The sequence below is a fragment of the Podarcis muralis genome, chromosome 16 (assembly GCF_964188315.1).
Source record: "Podarcis muralis chromosome 16, rPodMur119.hap1.1, whole genome shotgun sequence".
NCBI classification, from domain to species: Eukaryota; Metazoa; Chordata; class Lepidosauria; order Squamata; family Lacertidae; genus Podarcis; species Podarcis muralis.
Window position 1 is genome coordinate 16,828,427 of NC_135670.1, and position 17,691 is coordinate 16,846,117.

General features: G+C 46.2%; 2 protein-coding genes across 7 annotated transcripts; one reads left to right on the forward strand and one right to left on the reverse strand.

Moving 5' to 3' along the window:
• Positions 1-679: 679 nt before the first annotated feature.
• PFDN2 (prefoldin subunit 2) lies at positions 680-6,465 on the reverse strand. The gene is made up of 4 exons (XM_028709481.2): positions 6,301-6,465; positions 3,785-3,873; positions 2,791-2,914; positions 680-1,011 (listed from the first exon to the last, which is right to left on the reverse strand). The coding sequence occupies exons 1-4, from the start codon at positions 6,403-6,405 to the stop codon at positions 832-834; spliced, it is 498 nt and encodes a 165-aa protein (XP_028565314.1). The 5' UTR covers positions 6,406-6,465; the 3' UTR covers positions 680-831.
• Positions 6,466-6,555: 90 nt separating this feature from the next.
• NIT1 (nitrilase 1) lies at positions 6,556-16,146 on the forward strand. Of its 6 annotated transcripts, none has more exons than XM_028709474.2 (7): positions 6,556-6,696; positions 9,282-9,374; positions 9,718-9,972; positions 10,092-10,195; positions 11,105-11,238; positions 12,423-12,548; positions 15,196-16,146. In XM_028709474.2, exons 1-7 carry the CDS (start codon positions 6,665-6,667, stop codon positions 15,472-15,474), a joined length of 1,023 nt encoding a protein of 340 aa, XP_028565307.2. In that variant the 5' UTR covers positions 6,556-6,664; the 3' UTR covers positions 15,475-16,146. The 6 variants fall into 6 exon arrangements, with proteins under 6 accessions (XP_028565307.2, XP_028565312.2, XP_028565306.2 ...); XM_028709479.2 differs by lacking the exon at positions 6,556-6,696 and adding an exon at positions 6,862-6,932; XM_028709473.2 differs by lacking the exon at positions 6,556-6,696 and adding an exon at positions 6,886-7,024.
• Positions 16,147-17,691: the final 1,545 nt, after the last annotated feature.

A 17,691-nucleotide genomic window follows, 5' to 3' on the forward strand; every position in this document is an offset into this window, starting at 1 on the left:
TCTCAGATTTTAAGTATATATTTGTGCCCAACACGGACTAGAAACTCACTCTGAAAGCAGATATACTGAAGAAGCCAACAGCTCCTATTTTGCTCTAGCAGAATCTTGGCATTCAAACACCAGCCCTATAAGCTACCTAGCCCAACTTCACCAAATGTTTTGGACAACTCCCATGTGGCTGGGGCTAATGGGAGTTGTGGTTCAAAACATCTGGGGAGCATTGGGTTGGCTTTGGGCTAGCCAGGTGGGAGCCATTAACTGGAGATGCTGGAGGCCAAACCTGGGACCTTCTGCACACCAAAACATGTGTGCTGCCACACGCCTTTCTGCCTCCCCTAGCCTTGTGACGTCTCTCGAGATATCATTCCCAGCCCTGCTGTGTAACCTCCTTTAACTAGGGATGCCAGTGACTGAAGCTAAGGTTTCCTCCACTGGGAATGAGGGAACCTGTGGCCCTCCAGATGTTGTTGGACTCCCATCTCCCATCAGCCCCAGCCAGCAAGACCAATGACCAAGGATGGTGGGAGTTGGGTGTCCAAGAACATGTGAAAGGCAGCAAGTTCCCCATCCTTGGCTTCCATGCAAAGCACATGCTCTAGCCTTGGGTGATGGGCAGCATCTTGTAAAGGGATGGGTGGCGATTCAGCACAGCTGCCAATGTTCGCACTGGTCCCAAAAGTATGTGACACACCAAAAAGTTTTATTTAACAAAAAAATATCGTCAGAGTTGACACCAAAATAATAATAAAGTTAAGCCTTTTGAGGTCAATAGCCATAACTGTAGAGCGAGAGGCGGTAAAAAAGTCCTTTGGGAGACGGCTGCTGCGCCCACTAGGAAACGAGGACCCCTGTGGAGCTGGCCTTGCCGCCTGACCCCTCAGCGCTGTCCTTGGAGGGAGCCTTCTGGTCGTCCTCGCCCATCAGGCGGATGTTGTGTTTTTCCCGGAACTCGTTCAGCTCCCGCCCTTTCGTCTGCAGCTGCTGGGTCAAGGTCTCTATGATCTTGTTGATCTGCAAACAGGGAAGGAGAGTCAGGACGGGAAAGATGGAGCGCCACATTTTATCTGGGGAGTGGCAAATGAGGGCTCTGAGCTCCCCGACATCCTCACAAGATCACTTTGCATTTATTTATCCATTTTAAAGGCATTTATAAACCGTCTTGACATTTCAAAAATCTCTTTTAAGAATTCTGTTGTGGGCAACCTTCCAGGAGCCACGTGCCACGAGTGGGTGAAGCCAGAGTGAAAAGTGGGCAGCACAATGGATATGACTCTTCTCTTTATACAGTAGGCTGAAAACTCAAGAGACTTTTGACACCCACTCCATACACATCTCTCTTCATCCTCCCTCCAGGAAGAAAAGAGGCATTAACAGGGTTCAAGGACACATTCCAGCCAGGCAAGAGCACTGGAGGAGGGCATGGAGCAAGGGGTGTGTGTAGCCCAGGAAGAGGCAGCAGGGCCTGGTGTGAAAATACACATCTTAAGTGTCAAAGGCTAAGGTAACTAGGAGCCAGTCGTTTCCCCACTTTCCCCATGGACCACTTGAAAATTGCTTGAGGATCTTGGCGGATTACTTAAATGATTTTTTCTGCCGGTTGTAGCAATTATAATTTACTGTGCTAGATGCTGTATGGTTTTCATTTGTATTTTTACAGATGCACCGTGGGCCATCTGAATGAAGTTTTGGGGCCACTGGTGGGCCACAGACCACAGTCTGGGAAACTCCTGCTGTTTTCCAGCACCATCATTTAACACATCACTATCTAGAACAGGTCTTCCATACGCAGTCCTACAACTCCCATCAGCCCCAGCCAGCATTGTGTTAAGATGCAGGGGTTGATAGGAGCTGTACTGCAAAATACCTGGAGGGCAGCAGGGTGGCAAAGTTGATGGAACTAAGAGAGAAGGGGCTCACCCAAGGATCTTAGGGAGATAGGATCTTTCAGGGAGCCTGGGCTCAAGTCATGACTGAGTTGTTTTTACATTCTCTCTGAGAATTTGGGTAGCAGTGGGAGCGGGAAAGAAATATAACCAAGTTGCATAATGAAGAATCTCTACACACACAAAAACACCCGGACATTTGATTGCTTTTTACTTATTCTTCAGCAGGTGCCAAGAATGACAAATGGTGGCAAACAGAAGAATTGAAAACAGCATATATATTTTTAAAAAACAAGTCATAAAATCATAGAATTGTAGAGTGGGAAGGGACCCTGTGGATCATCTAGTCCAACCCCCTGCAAGGCAGGAATATTTTGCCCAACGCTGGGCTTCAACTTATGACCCTGAGATTAAGAGTCTCAAACTCTACTGTGATCTAGTGATGATAGACCAATATGTTTTATGTGAAGTTCATTAACTTCCACTCACACAATGGCCTTTGGTGAGTAAAAATCTGCAGCAGGCGAGCAGCTAGAGAAGTTCTTGTAAACTGCAAAAACGCTGGGTCTTCCTTTTCTTTCCAGCCTTCAGATGCCAGAAATGACTATCAGTTATATATTATTAGCTTTCCTTATATATATATGCACCTTTTTATCAGTTAATTCAGTTGGCATACTTAGTTCCTTCCTTTTGCCTCACAACAACCCTGTGAGGTAGATTAGGCTTAGAGAAGGTGACCGACCCAAGGTGACTTACCCCCCACTGAGTTTCATGGCTGAACAGGAATTCAAACCTAGGTCTCCCTAGTTTTAGCCATGATAACTAAAGGCAAGTATTGCTGAGGCTAAAGGCATTCCCTGTTCCAAGGAGAAGCAGGGAGTCTGCCCACTGTCTGCAGAGGCATTACCTGCTCTTTGTTATTTTCCAAGGCTGGGAGAACTTCTTTCACAGTGCGCTCTACCAACACACCTCCCACCATCCGGTAACATTTCCTAGTAGGGTCCACTTCTCGGAGTGTTTCAATTACCAGCCTGCAAAGTGGAAGAAAGGCAGAATATCTTAGCATTGTACACCAGCTTATGATAAGGACAGTATCAAAGGATCTAGAAATCCACATGGCCAGGAAGTATACTTGTGACCAGGAGCCTCAAGACTGCAGGGAAAGACATGACACATTGCTGTGCTGCTATTTTATTATTTCCAAATCTAGCAGTCAAAACTCTGAATTGGGAGCACTTTCGTTCAAAGATGGAAGAAACAAGGCAAAGTTCACTGGGTGGTTCTGGGAAGCTGTGAAGGGTATCAATGGCTACTAGCCATGATGGCTATGTTTACCATTAGAGGCAGTTTGCCTCTGAGTAACACTCGCTGAGGTGCACAAGTAGGAAAAGGACTGTTGTATCTTTTTCCTGCTTGGAAGCTTCCCAGAGGCATCTGGTTGGCCATTGTGAGAACAGGATGCTGGACTAGACCCGCCCCCACCCCCCACCCCTTAGCCTGATCCACCAGCCAGACCAGGGGTCAGCAAACTTTTTCAGCAGGGGGCCGGTCCACTGTCCCTCAGACCTTGTGGGGGGCCTGGCTATATTTGGGGGGGGGGGGGAATGAACTATTTCCTATGCCCCACAAATAACCCAGAGATGCATTTTAAATAAAAGCATACATTCTACTCATGTAAAAACACGCTGATTCCTGGACTGTGTGCAGGCCGGATTTAGAAGGCGACTGGGCTGGATCCGGCCCCCGGGCCTTAGTTTGCCTACCCATGAGCCAGACTCATCTGATGTTTTTTTCTCAATTCTATTTGCAAGGCTGCTTCCAAGAACAGAGAAAACTGCAAAACGACCAAGCAGCAATATCCAAAATTAGCAGGGGGAACAATGTTCAAATCCACTGCTTACTTGTGCTCATTCAACTCCATCTCCAGCTCAGCTGCCTTTGAGGCTAGACCTCGCTGCTCCTGACGCAGACGGTTAAATCCAGCTACCACCTAGAAGGGGAGAAACGTCAGTCACAGCAGGCAAGGGCTTGCACCAGCCACAACTAAGTTAGCATTGACACAGGGACTACAGTGGTACCTCGGGTTACATACACTTCAGGTTACAGACTTCGCTAACCCAGAAATAGTGCTACAGGTTAAGAACTTTGCTTCAGGATGAGAACAGAAATAGTGCTCCGGCAGCAGCAGGAGGCCCCATTAGCTAAAGTGGTGCTTCAGGTTAAGAACAGTTTCAGGTTAAGTACAGACCTCCGGAACGAATTAAGTATTTAACCTGAGGTACCACTGTATTCACATTGCCCCTTGCTGCTTTTACTTTCCCCACTCTCATACTTTAGACTATAAGGTTCCTTGGGGTTAGAAATCTGCCATGTTTTACTTGAATTGCCAACTGAGGCTGCGGTATACATCACAACCATTCCTACCTAAACCCTCCTGAATCACTGCTAAGGTGGAGTATTTTGCTCATGGATCTCTGGACTTTCAAATCATTCCATCCCACAGCCCTAGGGTTAGACCAACTGAGAAAAGAAAACGTGTGTGCCATACCTAAGGGTGGTTTGTTTTGTTTTTTTGGCAAGATAGTTTTTATTAATGTTCATCTTTAAACTGTTTAACATGGTTGCATTGAGATATACATTTACATTAGAGGATATGGCATGCAACAATTATATAAAATTAAAAATAAAGATTAAACAATAAACACTCAGAAAAACATTTCTGAATATAGTAACAAAATTGTGTCAAAAAATATATACCAAAATTACATTGGTACTGTTCTACCATATGCCCCAGTATTTGTGTATACTGCATACAAATTGTCATGCTTCTTTTGGCTTCTTGCTAATGTTAATTTTTGTGTCACTTTTTCAAATAATGTTGTTTGATAAATTGCATAATACCATTGGTCCATAGTTAATAACTGTAATGATTTCCATGTCCTAGCAATGGCTGTCCTTGCAGTGGCTAATAGATGTATTATGAGATCTTTGTTTCTAATTTGCAACATATTGTGATTATACAAGTCCTGGGTCATGGGGGTTGTTTGCCTTGTGACAAAAGATATTTCTGTAAATAATTTTTCCAGAACTTTTCAATTTTTGGACCCCCTCACCACATGTGTTGATATGTCCCTCCAATGCGACATCCTCTCTAACACGTGGGAGAAATGTTTGGTTTCTATGGCCTTTTAAACCAGAAATAGAAGATTGTGGATGGTATTGTTTTTGTTTGTTACTATGTTATGCATTTCTTATGCTTTTATATTGTAAACCAGCCTGTGATCCTCGGATGAAGGGCAGTATAATACATACATACATACATACATAGTTAAAAAGGACATATTTGAACATTTCCCACCTGAATTTGCATCTCATTAATGGTAAGCAGTTGTCCATCTTTGTAAAAATTATTTCAAACAATACAATTGTGGCCCCCCCCCCCAGGTATCTAACTGTATTATAGGCTCTATATTTATTTTTGAAAACCGGATGGAACTGTAATGGAATAATGGGTGAGAGGCCTGGGACAAAAAACTTGAAAGTTGTGAATGTGAATGGGTTTGTAAGCAAATGTAAAGAGCAGATTTTAAAAAAAATGTATTACTTTTATAGGGACACCATTTACTTCTAAGTTCTTTAACCTGCTCCACTGAATTCCCTTATTGCCAAATATTATGTCTGTCATGTGCTAAGTTGACATGTGTTTTATTAGCAGTTTAGATTTTGGAATCCCCATCCTCCAACAGTTCTGTGAACAAACAGCAATTTTTTTTAATGCTTGGTTGGTCTGATTGAAATATGTCTATGTTGTTTTCTTTGCCATTTGGACTTATGGGCTGGTGGAATAAGTATAATTTTAGTTTCGGCCAGCCAGTCCGTGATAGAAAATTTCATTTTTTCCCAGCATCATATAACCATATTTATTGATTTCCATACTTTGCTATAATGCGTTTAAATTACAGGTAACCTGAATGCCTAAGTAGCTTAAGCTTTTCCTTCCTATTGGGAGTCATATCTATGTTGTTTTAATCTGTCTTTTAATATTGTGCTTTCATATTAATATTGTTTTAATTGTTGCAATCCGTCCTAGGGCCTTGGGATGACAGGTGGGTAAAAAATTGCAACAATGATGATGGTGGTGATTATTATTATTGTTGTTAGGACTGCCCGGAGGAAAAGTTAAAAAGATTCCGCGTGTCTTTTCTCCACTACTACAACGTCCACAGGAGCGGCGCCACCCCTAATAACGGCACCCTTCGCTCTGCACATGCTCAGAAACCCTCCCGCGAAACGCGCGGAGGCCAAAGCGGGCTACGGGTTCGGGCTGTTGGACGTCGTGACTTGACGCATCTCCCCCCGGGAAGGGGAACTCTGCACATGCCCAAAGGCACTCCCTTTCCTCGCCCCTCCCCGGTACCTGCTCCGCCGTCATGGCCTTGCCGGCGCCCCCAGCCGAAGAAGCAGCGCCGCCGCCGCTGGGAGGAGCCGCCGGGCCACTTTTCGTCTTGCCGCTCTCCGCCATCTTCCTTCACTTGGCCAGGCCCTCGAGAGACATAAGGCCAGCCTAACAACGCCACAACTTCCGGGGCGAGAGAGGTCACTGCCTTCCCTCGTGACCGGAAGGATCCGCGTTTCTGCGTCCGCCGACGCACTTTGGGGCTTCAATCTCCTGCCGCCATATTTGTTAAGGGCATACTGGGTTTCACACCCAGTAGAAGTGAGGAGCCCGAAGCTTGAGAGAACGACGCGAAATAAAGACACAGATAAAGAAATGGCCATTAATGAAATTACCGGAAACATACGAACTTTATAGGTAGTGGTGGCGGTGGAGTCCTTTCTTATGTAATCCCAAAAGCGCCATTTTGCTTGAGGGCGCGGCTTTATCAAATCAGCACCATCTTTGTTCTGGGCTACAAGTTCCTCGCGCCGCCCTTTTAAAAGCCATGATTTCTATTCGTTGGAGTCAGGAAGAGATAAAAAAGTGTAGAACTGCACATGGACTTCTCAGGCTGGAACATTTCCGGGTTTTCTTTGGAAATTTCTAGCGGGGTCAGAATTGCGAGTCGTTGATAGAAATCAATGGAGAAATTCAGGATTTTAAATATAACTGCGCTAGTTACAGCAAACGCGTTCAACAAACCGTAAGCAGAAGGCAATAAGCCAACAGTGAGGCGCTCAAGCATTTTCTGACTCTGCATCTTATTTAGTGTGTGTGGGGAGGTAGTAATAAAAATACTGTATATATTTTAAAGCGTTTTTCTGAGTGGGGAAGAGATCCCTGCCGATGCCAGAACATATATGTAAATTAGCCCCATATTTGGGAGATGGGCTGCGGTTTTTAATTTATCATTGCTTTTTAAAAATGTTTTACATAGTAGTTTTTAATTGTTTTTACCAATATTTTTAAATTGTTTCACAGTATTCTTTTTCTAAACTGCTTTGAGGTATATAGATTTTATTTAAAACAAAATACTTAAATCGAGTCTCACTCTCATATCCTCTCCCAGGCCAAATTCAGAGCTCAGTTGCATGCAGAACCTCACATGCAGACACTTTGCACTTTTAAATGTCTAAAATCTTTAAAGGTTTTCTAATCAGAATAAGAACTGAAGTAGAAGGAGGATGAGCTCCTGCCTTCCTTGTTGCTTTTTAGAATTATTATTTTCAAAAAGTTTAGCTGCTGTGCTCCCCAATCACTGCTATGTTGAAAATCCTGGATTTCTCCTCTGATCTCTGTGATGAACCTTCACTTTAAAAACAAAAAAAACTTGTACAGACACCTGAAACTGGCCTCACTTGTCAACCTATATAGAGTATTAAGTCCAAGTAGAGATTTTTTGCCCACCATTTTTAGTATGGGCTCCACTACGCAGAAGCGCCATATTTGTTTGGGGACAGGTCTACTTCCGGACTGGACTTTCCCCCCTGGCTTTTAGGGGAGCAACGGCAGCTGCTGTCATTTTTTTCTTTTGCTCCATGTAATCACTGCGGGTGAATCTTTTGGAGGGGGAGTTTGTTAATGACTGTAATGGGGGGGAAAAGAGAAAGTTGACTGTTACTTTTTGATCTGGGAATTGGAAGGGTGAGATAAAGGGAGGGGAATTTAAAAGCAGCTCTGAGCAAAATGATGCAAGAGGCATGAAAGAATAACTATAAAATAATATAATAAAAATAATATCAAGTAAACCTGATTTATGGAGGGAGGTGGGAAGAAGAAAGGGAAGTCGAGAAAGAATATACAGTAATTGGTTTTGCCCTGTGGAACTCCTTGCCCATGTATGGTGAAGGGTAATGATAGGGTTTGAAACCTTATCCTTTTTATTTTTATTTTAGATTTATTATCTTTAATTTCTAGCTTTTTTATCAGGCCCTTCTCTTGTCCTTTTAACTGCACCCATCCGCCAGGGATTCTTTAGTTGTGATTCCTGCATTGCAGGGGGTTTCCAACTGGATATGATTCCGTGATCCTGACACATAGAAATGGAACACTGGAAAGCTTTTTTCGGGGTTCCTCTGCATGGCATGACAAATTTTAGCTGCAATGTCTATGTGCTGGCTTACTGTGAAAAAGCAGAGCCTGCTGGCTTTGCGTTAACTTTTCCCTGAGCAGAACCACCCTGAGACATTTTCCCACCCCACCTCGTATCAATATGTGATCTGAAAGGTGTGCTACAGGACCTTCAACATCTCCCCTGATGTGAGGGATGCAAGGGTGCAGCTATCTGACTGTGCATCATTTCCTTGGCAACTGAACCAAAGGGGTCTTTCTACATGAGTTTCTCATCTCTTAAACTGATGGGGACTGAGCCCGCTTCTTAAATACTTCTGGTGCAAGGAATAGATGTCACTCAGAGTTCTGAGTCGCTTTCTTCTCTGTTTTGCCCTTAGGCAGAAGTAGCCTCTGCAGACTCCCTATCTGCATAGGAGAAAAGCAGGCAAGGGGAGGCCCTCCCTCTGCTCATTTTCCAGCTCCAAATCACCCTCTTCTCTACTGCTTTCCTGCCTGTGAAAGAACGGATGAGGGAGACCCAGTATCTTTCCCCCTGAATCTGTGTATGACTGAAGGAAAAAGGAAAAGAGTTAGGCTGTCATGTCCAGCTGGACTCATTTACTCTTAATTTACTCCTAAATTGCTTTTTAATACTTTTGTTTCATTTTTTAAAAATAAAATAATCAGAGGCAAGAAACACAAACCCCCTTATATCTAGGTGAATCCTGCAGTGTTCTGCTTTGTGGAACACTATTTTTCTCTTGCTGGTTGCTGGTGGGAGTTGTAGTCCAAAATAGCCAGAAGGCACCAGGTCAGGGAAGGCTGTTCTAGGTCCCCTTTGTGTTGGAGGCCTGCATTTCCCAGATGCTTTGAAAGAAGATGTGTTTTTCCCCCATTGCCTCCTCTAGGTTGAGAGCGGTGGTCCAGAAGCCATTGCAAACACTTTGCCTCGCTGGTGGGAAGCCATTTGCAAGGATCCAAAGCCGAGCCCCTGGCCACAGGTAACTGGCCTCTGCGAAGATGTAAGAACTGACAACGACATTTGTATATTTTAAGAGCTCAGGGTCTCTCCACCACTCTATACGCCTGAGAGGTAGTTTGGGCTGATACCGTACAGCCCCAGGAGATCAAGTAGCCTGCATGCTTGAGCAGGGATTTAAATATCAGAGCGTATTTGCAGGAAACAAACCATACTTAGTCAAACCAGCCTGTGCATGAGCTCAAACTGTCTCTACATTGCTCTTCCCTTTCTTGAGCAGGGAGACAAACCACGGAGTGGCTGGCTTAATGTGGTGCTTGTGTGGGTTTTCACAGTCCGTTCTGCTTTCTCCCCTGCTGCTCCAGATTCAAAGCCATGTCCACGGGGGGCGCAGGACCCCTGAAGCCCCTTATCGCTGTCTGCCAGATGACCTCCACTCCCGACAAAGCCCACAACTGGGCATCCTGCTCGCAGCTCGTCCGGGAGGCTGCCCAGAGGGGGGCCTGTGTTGTCTTCCTCCCGGAAGCCTTTGACTTCATTGGCAGCAGCGTGGAGGAGGCCCTGAGCCTAGCTGAGCCCCTGGAGGGAGACCACCTGCAGCGTTACGTCGGGCTGGCCAGGTAGGGCTTGCTGGGGCTGCCCTGTGTGGATGTAGCAGGGCTTTGTGAGAGTGTGGCAGAGGCAATGGCCAGGCACTTGCAGGTAACCCCCCCCAACCCCATTTCTCCTCTTTTGACAGGGAATGTGGTGTCTGGTTGTCCCTTGGAGGCTTCCATGAAAGAGGCAGTGATTGGGAGAGCACAGGAAGGATCTACAACTGCCATCTCCTCTTGGATTCCAAAGGTGACAAAATTGTCTTAGTATAGGACGCCTTCTCTCCCCAAACTGCCCAAATCTCCCTAAACCACTCCTTCCTTCCCACCCTCTTTCTCGCAATCAGTTCTTCACTAACCAAATGGCACATTCATTTTCAATTTCATTTATTCCGTTTATATCCCACCTTTTCCTCCAAGATGGCGTACATTGTTCTCCCTGCAATTTTATCCTTACAACAACTCCGTGAGGTAGCTTAGGCTAAGGGACGGTGATTGGCCCAAGGTCACCCAGTGAGTTTCATCGCTGAGTGGGGATTTGAACCCCAGTTTCTCCCAGGTCTAAGGGACGCGGGTGGCGCTGTGGGTTAAACCACAGAGCCTAGGACTTGCTGATCAGAAGGTCGGCGGTTCAAATCCCCGCGACGGGGTTGCTCGGTCCCTGCTCCTGCCAACCTAGCAGTTCGAAAGCACGCCAAAAAAGTGCAAGTAGATAAATAGGTACTGCTCCGGCGGGAAGGTAAACAGCGTTTCCGTGCGCTGCTCTGCTGGCCACATGACCCAGAAGATGTACGCTGGCTCCCTCGGCCAATAAAGCGAGATGAGCGCCGCAACCCCAGAGTTGGGCATGACTGGACCTAATGGTCAGGGATCCCTTTACCTCTACCTTCTCCCAGGTCTTAGTCTGACACTCTTATCTGCTACAGCATACTGGCTGTCTCATGCAACACTGGTGTCAGAAGAGCTGCCTCCTGAAACCAGCCAGCAGGGAAGGGATAGAAACACTCTGGCCTGCCTCTTCCTTTCAGCTTCCCTGCAGCTCCCATGGCTAGCCTCACTATGTTGATGCCTTAGCAGCCATGAAACCATAAGGACCACCGGCCCCCGCCTTCCAAATCTACTAATCTTATCCTTCTCTCCTCGGGGAGGCTGGCCTCAGGAACCCTGGTGGCTGCCTATCGGAAGACTCATCTTTTTGACGTAGAGATGGAGGGGCGAGTGTCCCTGAAGGAAAGCGCCTTCACCAACCCAGGCTCCAAGATAGTGGCTCCTGTGGAGACCCCGGCTGGAAAGGTACGTGTAAAATATTCCAGAGACAGGTGTTGGTTACATCGTTTTAGACCAACAAGCCAAGCAAAGTTCAATGCAAAGCGTGGTGGTGGTTTTTTTAATTTTAAAAAATAAGTTTGTAATTAATCTGGAGTTTGGGATGAGCAGCGAGGTGGCCAAGTTTGCTGCTGATACCAGATGGTTCAGGGTGGTTAAAATAAAGAGGGATGGTCAGGAGCTTCAAAAAAGATCTCTCCAAACTGGACAAAGGAACATTAAAATGGCAAACGTAGTACTGCAAATCAGGGCAAAAAAAATTCCTAAAATTCATACACGCAGGTGCAGGCAGGACAGACAAGAGAAGGCACAGTACTTCATGATGCAGCACAGAATTCAACTATGGAACTCCCTTCCACAGGAGGCAGTGCTGGGCATCAACTTGGATAGCTTCAAAAGAGGATTAGAACAAATCACGGAGGAGAAGGCTATTAACAGCTATGGGCCACAGTGGCTATACAGTCATACCTCATGTTACGTTTGCTTCAGGTTGAGCGTTTTCAGGTTGCGTCCTGTGGTGACCCAGAAGTACCAGAAAGGGTTACTTCCAGGTTTCGCCGCTCGCGCATGTGCAGACGCGCAAAATGACGTCATGCGCAGAAGTGGCGAATCGCGACCCATGCACGCGCAGACGCGGGTTGCGTTCTGCTCATGTTGCAAACAGGCCTCTGGAACGGATCCCGTTTGCAACCAGAGGTACCACTGTATTTTACTTTCACTGTCAGAGGCAGTTAGTCTCTGAATGCCAGTTGCAGAGAATCACAGGTGGGGAGAAGTCTGCGCTCAGGCTTCCTTGCTCTGGGGCTTCCCACTGGGGCATCTGGTTGGGCATTGTGAGAGCAGGATGCTGAACTAGATGGCCCATAGGTCTGACCCTGCACCCAGGCACTTCTTATGTTCAGACTTATGTAGGCTGCCAAAGGCTCTTCCCCAACATAAAAATTTGGAATGATTCATTATTGTGGTCTACAGACTAAGATCAGGAAAATCAGAAATATAGGTACAGTTACTATATAAATGAGGAGAATATAAGTGGGATGAAACTGGTGCTTTCTGCCACTGGCAGGTACAGGGCTGTCTTAAGCATATGCGGCGCCGGGGTGCAAAGATCCAGTGCTTACTAGCCTCCCCCTCTGTCCTCCCTCTCTCAGGTTGGTCTGGCCATCTGCTATGATCTCCGCTTCCCAGAAATATCTATCGCTCTGGCCCGGGAAGGAGCGGAGATTCTCACCTACCCATCAGCCTTCACTGTGACAACAGGCTCTGCCCACTGGGAGGTAAGTGGATCCAACATTACAGCGGTTGGGTGGGGTTCTTTCCAGGAATCCTTTCAATTAGAGCAGGCATAGGCAAACTCAGCCCTCCAGATGTTTTAGGACAACAATCCCCATAATCGCTGACCACTGGTCCTGTTAGCTAGGGATCATGGGAGTTGTATTCCCAAAACATCTGGAGGGCCAAGTTTGCCTATGCCTGAATTAGAGGTTATGGGGGTTGAACCTGGAGCAAAGTGTTTCCTGTCTTGAGCTATGAATGTGCCAACACACTTTTTAGAAATAGTAGCTCGTTGCTGTCACATAGGGCAGTTTGCCCATGCTCAGACAACCTTGTCCTAAGAAGAAACGCCTTTGTTCTCTTGCATTAAGGGCAGCAAAAACGACAGTACAGTCATACCTTGGGATAAGTATTTTCAGGTTGCGCACTGCGGCGACCCGGAAGTAACGGAGCGTGTTATTTCCGGGTTTCACCGCTGGCGCATGTGCAGACGGTCAAAATGACGTCAAGCGCAGAAGCGGCGAATCGCGGCACGTGGGTTGTGTTCACTTCAGGATGCAAACAGGGCTCCGGAACAGATCCTGTTCGCATCCAGAGGTGCCACTGTAGAAGGCAGGAGGAGACAGCATAACCCAACAAATAACATTGAACTTCTGCGTTTGAAATTCCTTAGTGAAGGACCCAAGTGTTCAAAAAAGTATTGGGCATCAAACTGTATCTTCTACCCCTTTGCTTCCTATTTCCCCTCCCTGCTCCTCCTGTTCTCCCACATCAGTGGTTCCCAAGCAGTTTTTGGCAACCACCCCCTTGGTTCCGTAAACCCATCCCCAGTGCCTCTTTTTACCCTATAAAAAGCATTATTCAGGATAGTGGTTTGCACAGCCCACTAAGGAAGGTAATAACACAATAAGATTCAAAAGATGAACAATTCATTGCACATTTATTCAAAATCCAGTTGAAACTATTTAGTTTAACAAACTTGACCCAGCAGTGAGATCTGCTTTTCAAGGTCTGATAGCCATTTACACCCCCAGCGCCGCCCTAGACCCTTCCTGCCTCCTGACCTAGTGCCCCTCTGGTAGGCAATCCCACTGACCTCCTGGGGCCAGAACCGCCCACTTTGAGAACCACTGTCCTGAATCAACCTCTCTCAACCTGTTACCCTCCAAATGTTTTGAACTACAACTCCCAAAGAGTACCATTTTTATTTTATTTTTTGGGTGGGGCAGCTGCCCTACAAGAGCAGGGACCCTCTGAACCAGCTCAGAGGCACTCAAAGCCCTAGATTTCCGATAATGTAAGTTTACATGCTAGGGATAGTTAGAAAAAGGATTTGAAAACAAAACCACCACTACCATAATGCTGTTATACAAATCTGTGATGTGACCGCATGACAGTATTCCGGTTGCCTCGTCTGAAAAAGGGCAGTGCAGAGTTGGGAAGAACGTTCAGAAAAGGGCAACCAAAATTATCAAGGGGGATGGAGCGACTCTGTTGGGGACATTTTGGTTTGGAGAAAAGGTAAGAGGTGACGGGAATGAAAATTACACATTTGCATGGAGAATGTAGACAGATTCCCCGCCCCCCATAACACTAGAACTTGTGAACATCCAGTGAAGCTGAACACAGGAGGGTTAAGGACCAATAAAGTCCTTATTCACACAGCACATGGGTCACACTATTGAACTCTCTCCTACGGGAGGCAGCAATAGTCACCAACATAGATGGCTTTAAAAGAGGGTTGCACAAATTCATGGAGCAGAGGGCTATTAATGACTGCCTGCCAAGATTACTATGCTCATCTCTAGACCTACAGGCAGCAGTGCTTCCAAATACCAGTTGCTGGAAACTGCATGAGGGCAGAGGGCTCAGACCACTGTGAGAATAGGAGGCTGGACTAGATGGTCCAGTGACCTGGATCTAGCGGGCTCTTAGCTTATAATCAGAGTTGGAAAGAACCCAAATGTCTTAAGATTAAGAGAAAAGATCAAAGATTATTCATGTATGCCACAACTGCTGCAAGGACTTTGTTGGCCCCAAACTGGAAATCACAAGAAGTTCCTACCATTGCGGAGTGGCAGACGAAAATGATGGACTCTGCGGAGTTAGCCAAACTGACCGGCAGGATTTGGGATCAGGACGATCAAAGATTCCAGGAAAATTGGAGTACATTTATGGTATATTTAAAGGATAATTGTAAAAACTTAAAGACACTAGCAGGATTGAAGTAACTCCTACAACGTAGACAGGATGATTAAGATGTAAGAAGATAAAATACGCGATAGGATGTGATAAGAGATACCAACTGAAGGGAGGGAGGGAAGTCGCAAGCTCGGCAGAACAAAAGGTTTATATGTTGACTAATGTATTGTAAGAATGAATGTGTAAAGAAAATAATAAAAATTTATTGGGAAAAAGGGGAAAGAACCCAAATGGTCGTCTGGCCCAATGCAGGAGTCAGCTCAAGAATCCTTGACAGATGGCCATCGAACCTCTGTTCAAAAACCTCCAACGAAGGAGAAACCACCACGCTCTGAAGTCATCTCTTCCACTGTTCGGAGGTGTTGTATTCTCATGTTAAAATCTGCAATGGGCGGAGACACCGCAGGCTCCACCCCTGACTCTTTTATGCTCCTCCCTCCTCTGCAGGTGCTACTGCGAGCTCGTGCTGTGGAGACCCAGTGCTATGTGGTCGCAGCTGCTCAGACAGGAAAGCACCACGCAAGCCGCAGCTCCTACGGCCATGCCATGGTAGTGGATCCATGGGGCAGCGTGGTCGCCCAGTGCCAGGAGGGGCCAGGCGTGTGCTACGCAGAGATCGACCTTGGCTACCTGCACCGCATCCGGCAGGAGATGCCAGTCTTCTCCCATCGCCGGGCCGACCTGTATGGCCAGGTGGCTGCTCAGAAGAGACCCCCATCCCCATGATTTGCTAGGGTGCTGCTGGACCAGCCTCCAGAACCTCTTATCCTTCTAATGACCTACCTGGGTGGATTTTCGCTCCCTCAACCAATTTGGCACTCCAGCAATTCTGCTAGGGAGTGGATGATAAGTAGAACAACAGAGAAATGTACCCGTTCTCCCAAGTGGATCCAGGAAAGGGCACCTGGGAGGGTGCATTTGCTCAGATGAGCTCCAGTGAATCCTTTGCCCCTAAATTAGGGGTGGGGAATCTGCAGGCCCCCAGATCCTGCTGGACCTAAATTCCCATCAGTTCCAGCAAGTGTGGAAAGATGGGAGATGCAGTCCAGGAACATTCAAAGTTTCCCCACCTCTGACTGAAGTTAATCTGCCCCTGCTGGACTCCCACACTTCTTCCCGTCACCCAATAATCCATTTTTAAACAGGTACAGTATTGAGCTCAGAACCCAGCTGGCTTCCAATAGGGTTCTGCCCCTTAGGCAAAGCGTGCTTTGCATTTAAGTTTCCATCTCTCTGCTGCTAAGAGTCAAGTATCACAACTCGCACACACGATGCAAACTTTTCGGATCACTTTATTCCGTGCTGAACATCATCCTTCCACTTGATTGCAACTTAGAGATGAGGAATAAGTTTTTAGCAAATAAATTTGTCACTTGCGTGCATGATGCAAACTTGGAATATCTCTTTTTGTTTTGCATTTTCTGCACTTCTGGTAGTCACCGGGAGAGGCAAGGGCACTGGCACCTCGACCCTGACTGCTGGGACCTTGTTCAGCAACTCCTCCGAGGCAGCTTTACTTGTATTATTTTTCAAGATCTGGAAACTTGGTTTTAAAAACAAACACAAGGTCAGGGTGCCCAGACACCTGCATCCTGGGGCCAATTCAGAGGGCTTTCCTTTTTTTGCATGTGCATTGTTAAAACCAATTTAAAGCTAATGATTTTAACTGTTTGTATTTTATCTTGCTAAGTTGCTAAGAGAATGGGGTTTGTTTTTGGTATAAGGTAGCTAACAAATGTAATAAATAATGTAATGGCTGTTCACGCGCAGTATTGCCACATGCACAGCTAAGCATGAAGTAGACACTTTGAAGACCTTAAAAAATTTTTTTAAAAAAGTTATTTCACACAGCACATATTTAAACTATGGAACTCACTCCCACAAGAGGCAGTAGTTCTCACCAACTGGGATGGCATTTAAAGATCCGACAAATTCATGGAGGGCTGCTAGCCGTGATGGCTTTACTCTGTCTCTACAGTCAGAGGAAGGAAATGCTTCTGAACACCAGTTGCTTGAAATCACAGGGAGAAGGCTCTTGTGCTCAGCTGCCGCTTGTTGGGTTTCCTACAGGCATCTAGTTGGCCACTGTGAGAACAGGATGCTGGACTAGATGGGCCACTGGCCTGATCCAGCAAGCTTGGCTTAGATTCTAATTAAATGCAACCCCTGCAAAAGGTGTTGCTGAATGGGAATCAGCCATCAAGGTCCCCTAGCTTCAGAGATTGCTGGTCACCAACAGCCACTTTTCCAAACTTCTCAATGCTAAATTTCTCCACGAATTTGTCTAATCTACTTTCAAAGCCATGTAGATTGGGGAGCATCACTGCCTCCTAAGGCTGGAAGATCCATAGGTTAACTACGCACTGCGTGAGGAAGTCCGTTCTTTCATCTCCCATGAATCTTCCAACATTCAGCATCATTGGGTGTCCACAAGTTCTAGCATTATTCAGGAGAGGGAGAAAAACCTTTTGTGTCGCCTTTCTCCCTGCCGTGCATAATTTTATAAACTATAGTTGAACGACTGAGGCTGAAGAGTTACATTTCAAAAGATCTGGAGGGCACCCAGGTTGGCAAGAGCTAAATTCTAGCCAGCTGTAAATGGGTGTTTTAGTGCCCAGATTTGTATCATTTCCCCCCTGAAGTATTACCAGCGGGAAACCTCATTTAAATGAGCCTTGTTTCCTTGCCAATTCAAACAAAGGATGGAGAATTTGTGGCCTTTGTGTTGTTGGGACTCCAGCTCCCATCAGCCCCAGTACTACCACTGGCCAGGAATGATGGGAGCCCAGAGGTTAGATTCCCGTGATTTAAAATAACCCAGGCTAGAGCACAGAAACAGGGCTTTATCCTTGCCCTCCCCACCTTTATTTTCTGTCCCCCAAAGCCACTGCCAGAAGTTTTTTTGACCGGCTAGAATAATCTACACACGCAAAGGAAAATGGT

What these genes read in the sequence shown, in the direction of transcription:
- PFDN2 (XM_028709481.2), bottom strand. Translation starts at nt 6,405, where the DNA reads ATGGCGGAGAGCGGCAAGACGAAAAGTGGCCCGGCGGCTCCTCCCAGC. An exon ending in ATGGAGTTGAATGAGCACAA is followed by an intron (nt 2,915 to 3,784) that starts GTAAGCAGTGGA and finishes TCCACTTTGCAG; the next exon opens with GCTGGTAATTGAAACACTCC. An exon ending in TGGAAAATAACAAAGAGCAG is followed by an intron (nt 1,012 to 2,790) that starts GTAATGCCTCTG and finishes CCCTGTTTGCAG; the next exon opens with ATCAACAAGATCATAGAGAC.
- NIT1 (XM_028709473.2), top strand. Translation starts at nt 6,963, where the DNA reads ATGGAGAAATTCAGGATTTTAAATATAACTGCGCTAGTTACAGCAAAC. An exon ending in AGCCGAGCCCCTGGCCACAG is followed by an intron (nt 9,375 to 9,717) that starts GTAACTGGCCTC and finishes CTGCTGCTCCAG; the next exon opens with ATTCAAAGCCATGTCCACGG. An exon ending in CAGGCTCTGCCCACTGGGAG is followed by an intron (nt 12,549 to 15,195) that starts GTAAGTGGATCC and finishes CCTCCTCTGCAG; the next exon opens with GTGCTACTGCGAGCTCGTGC.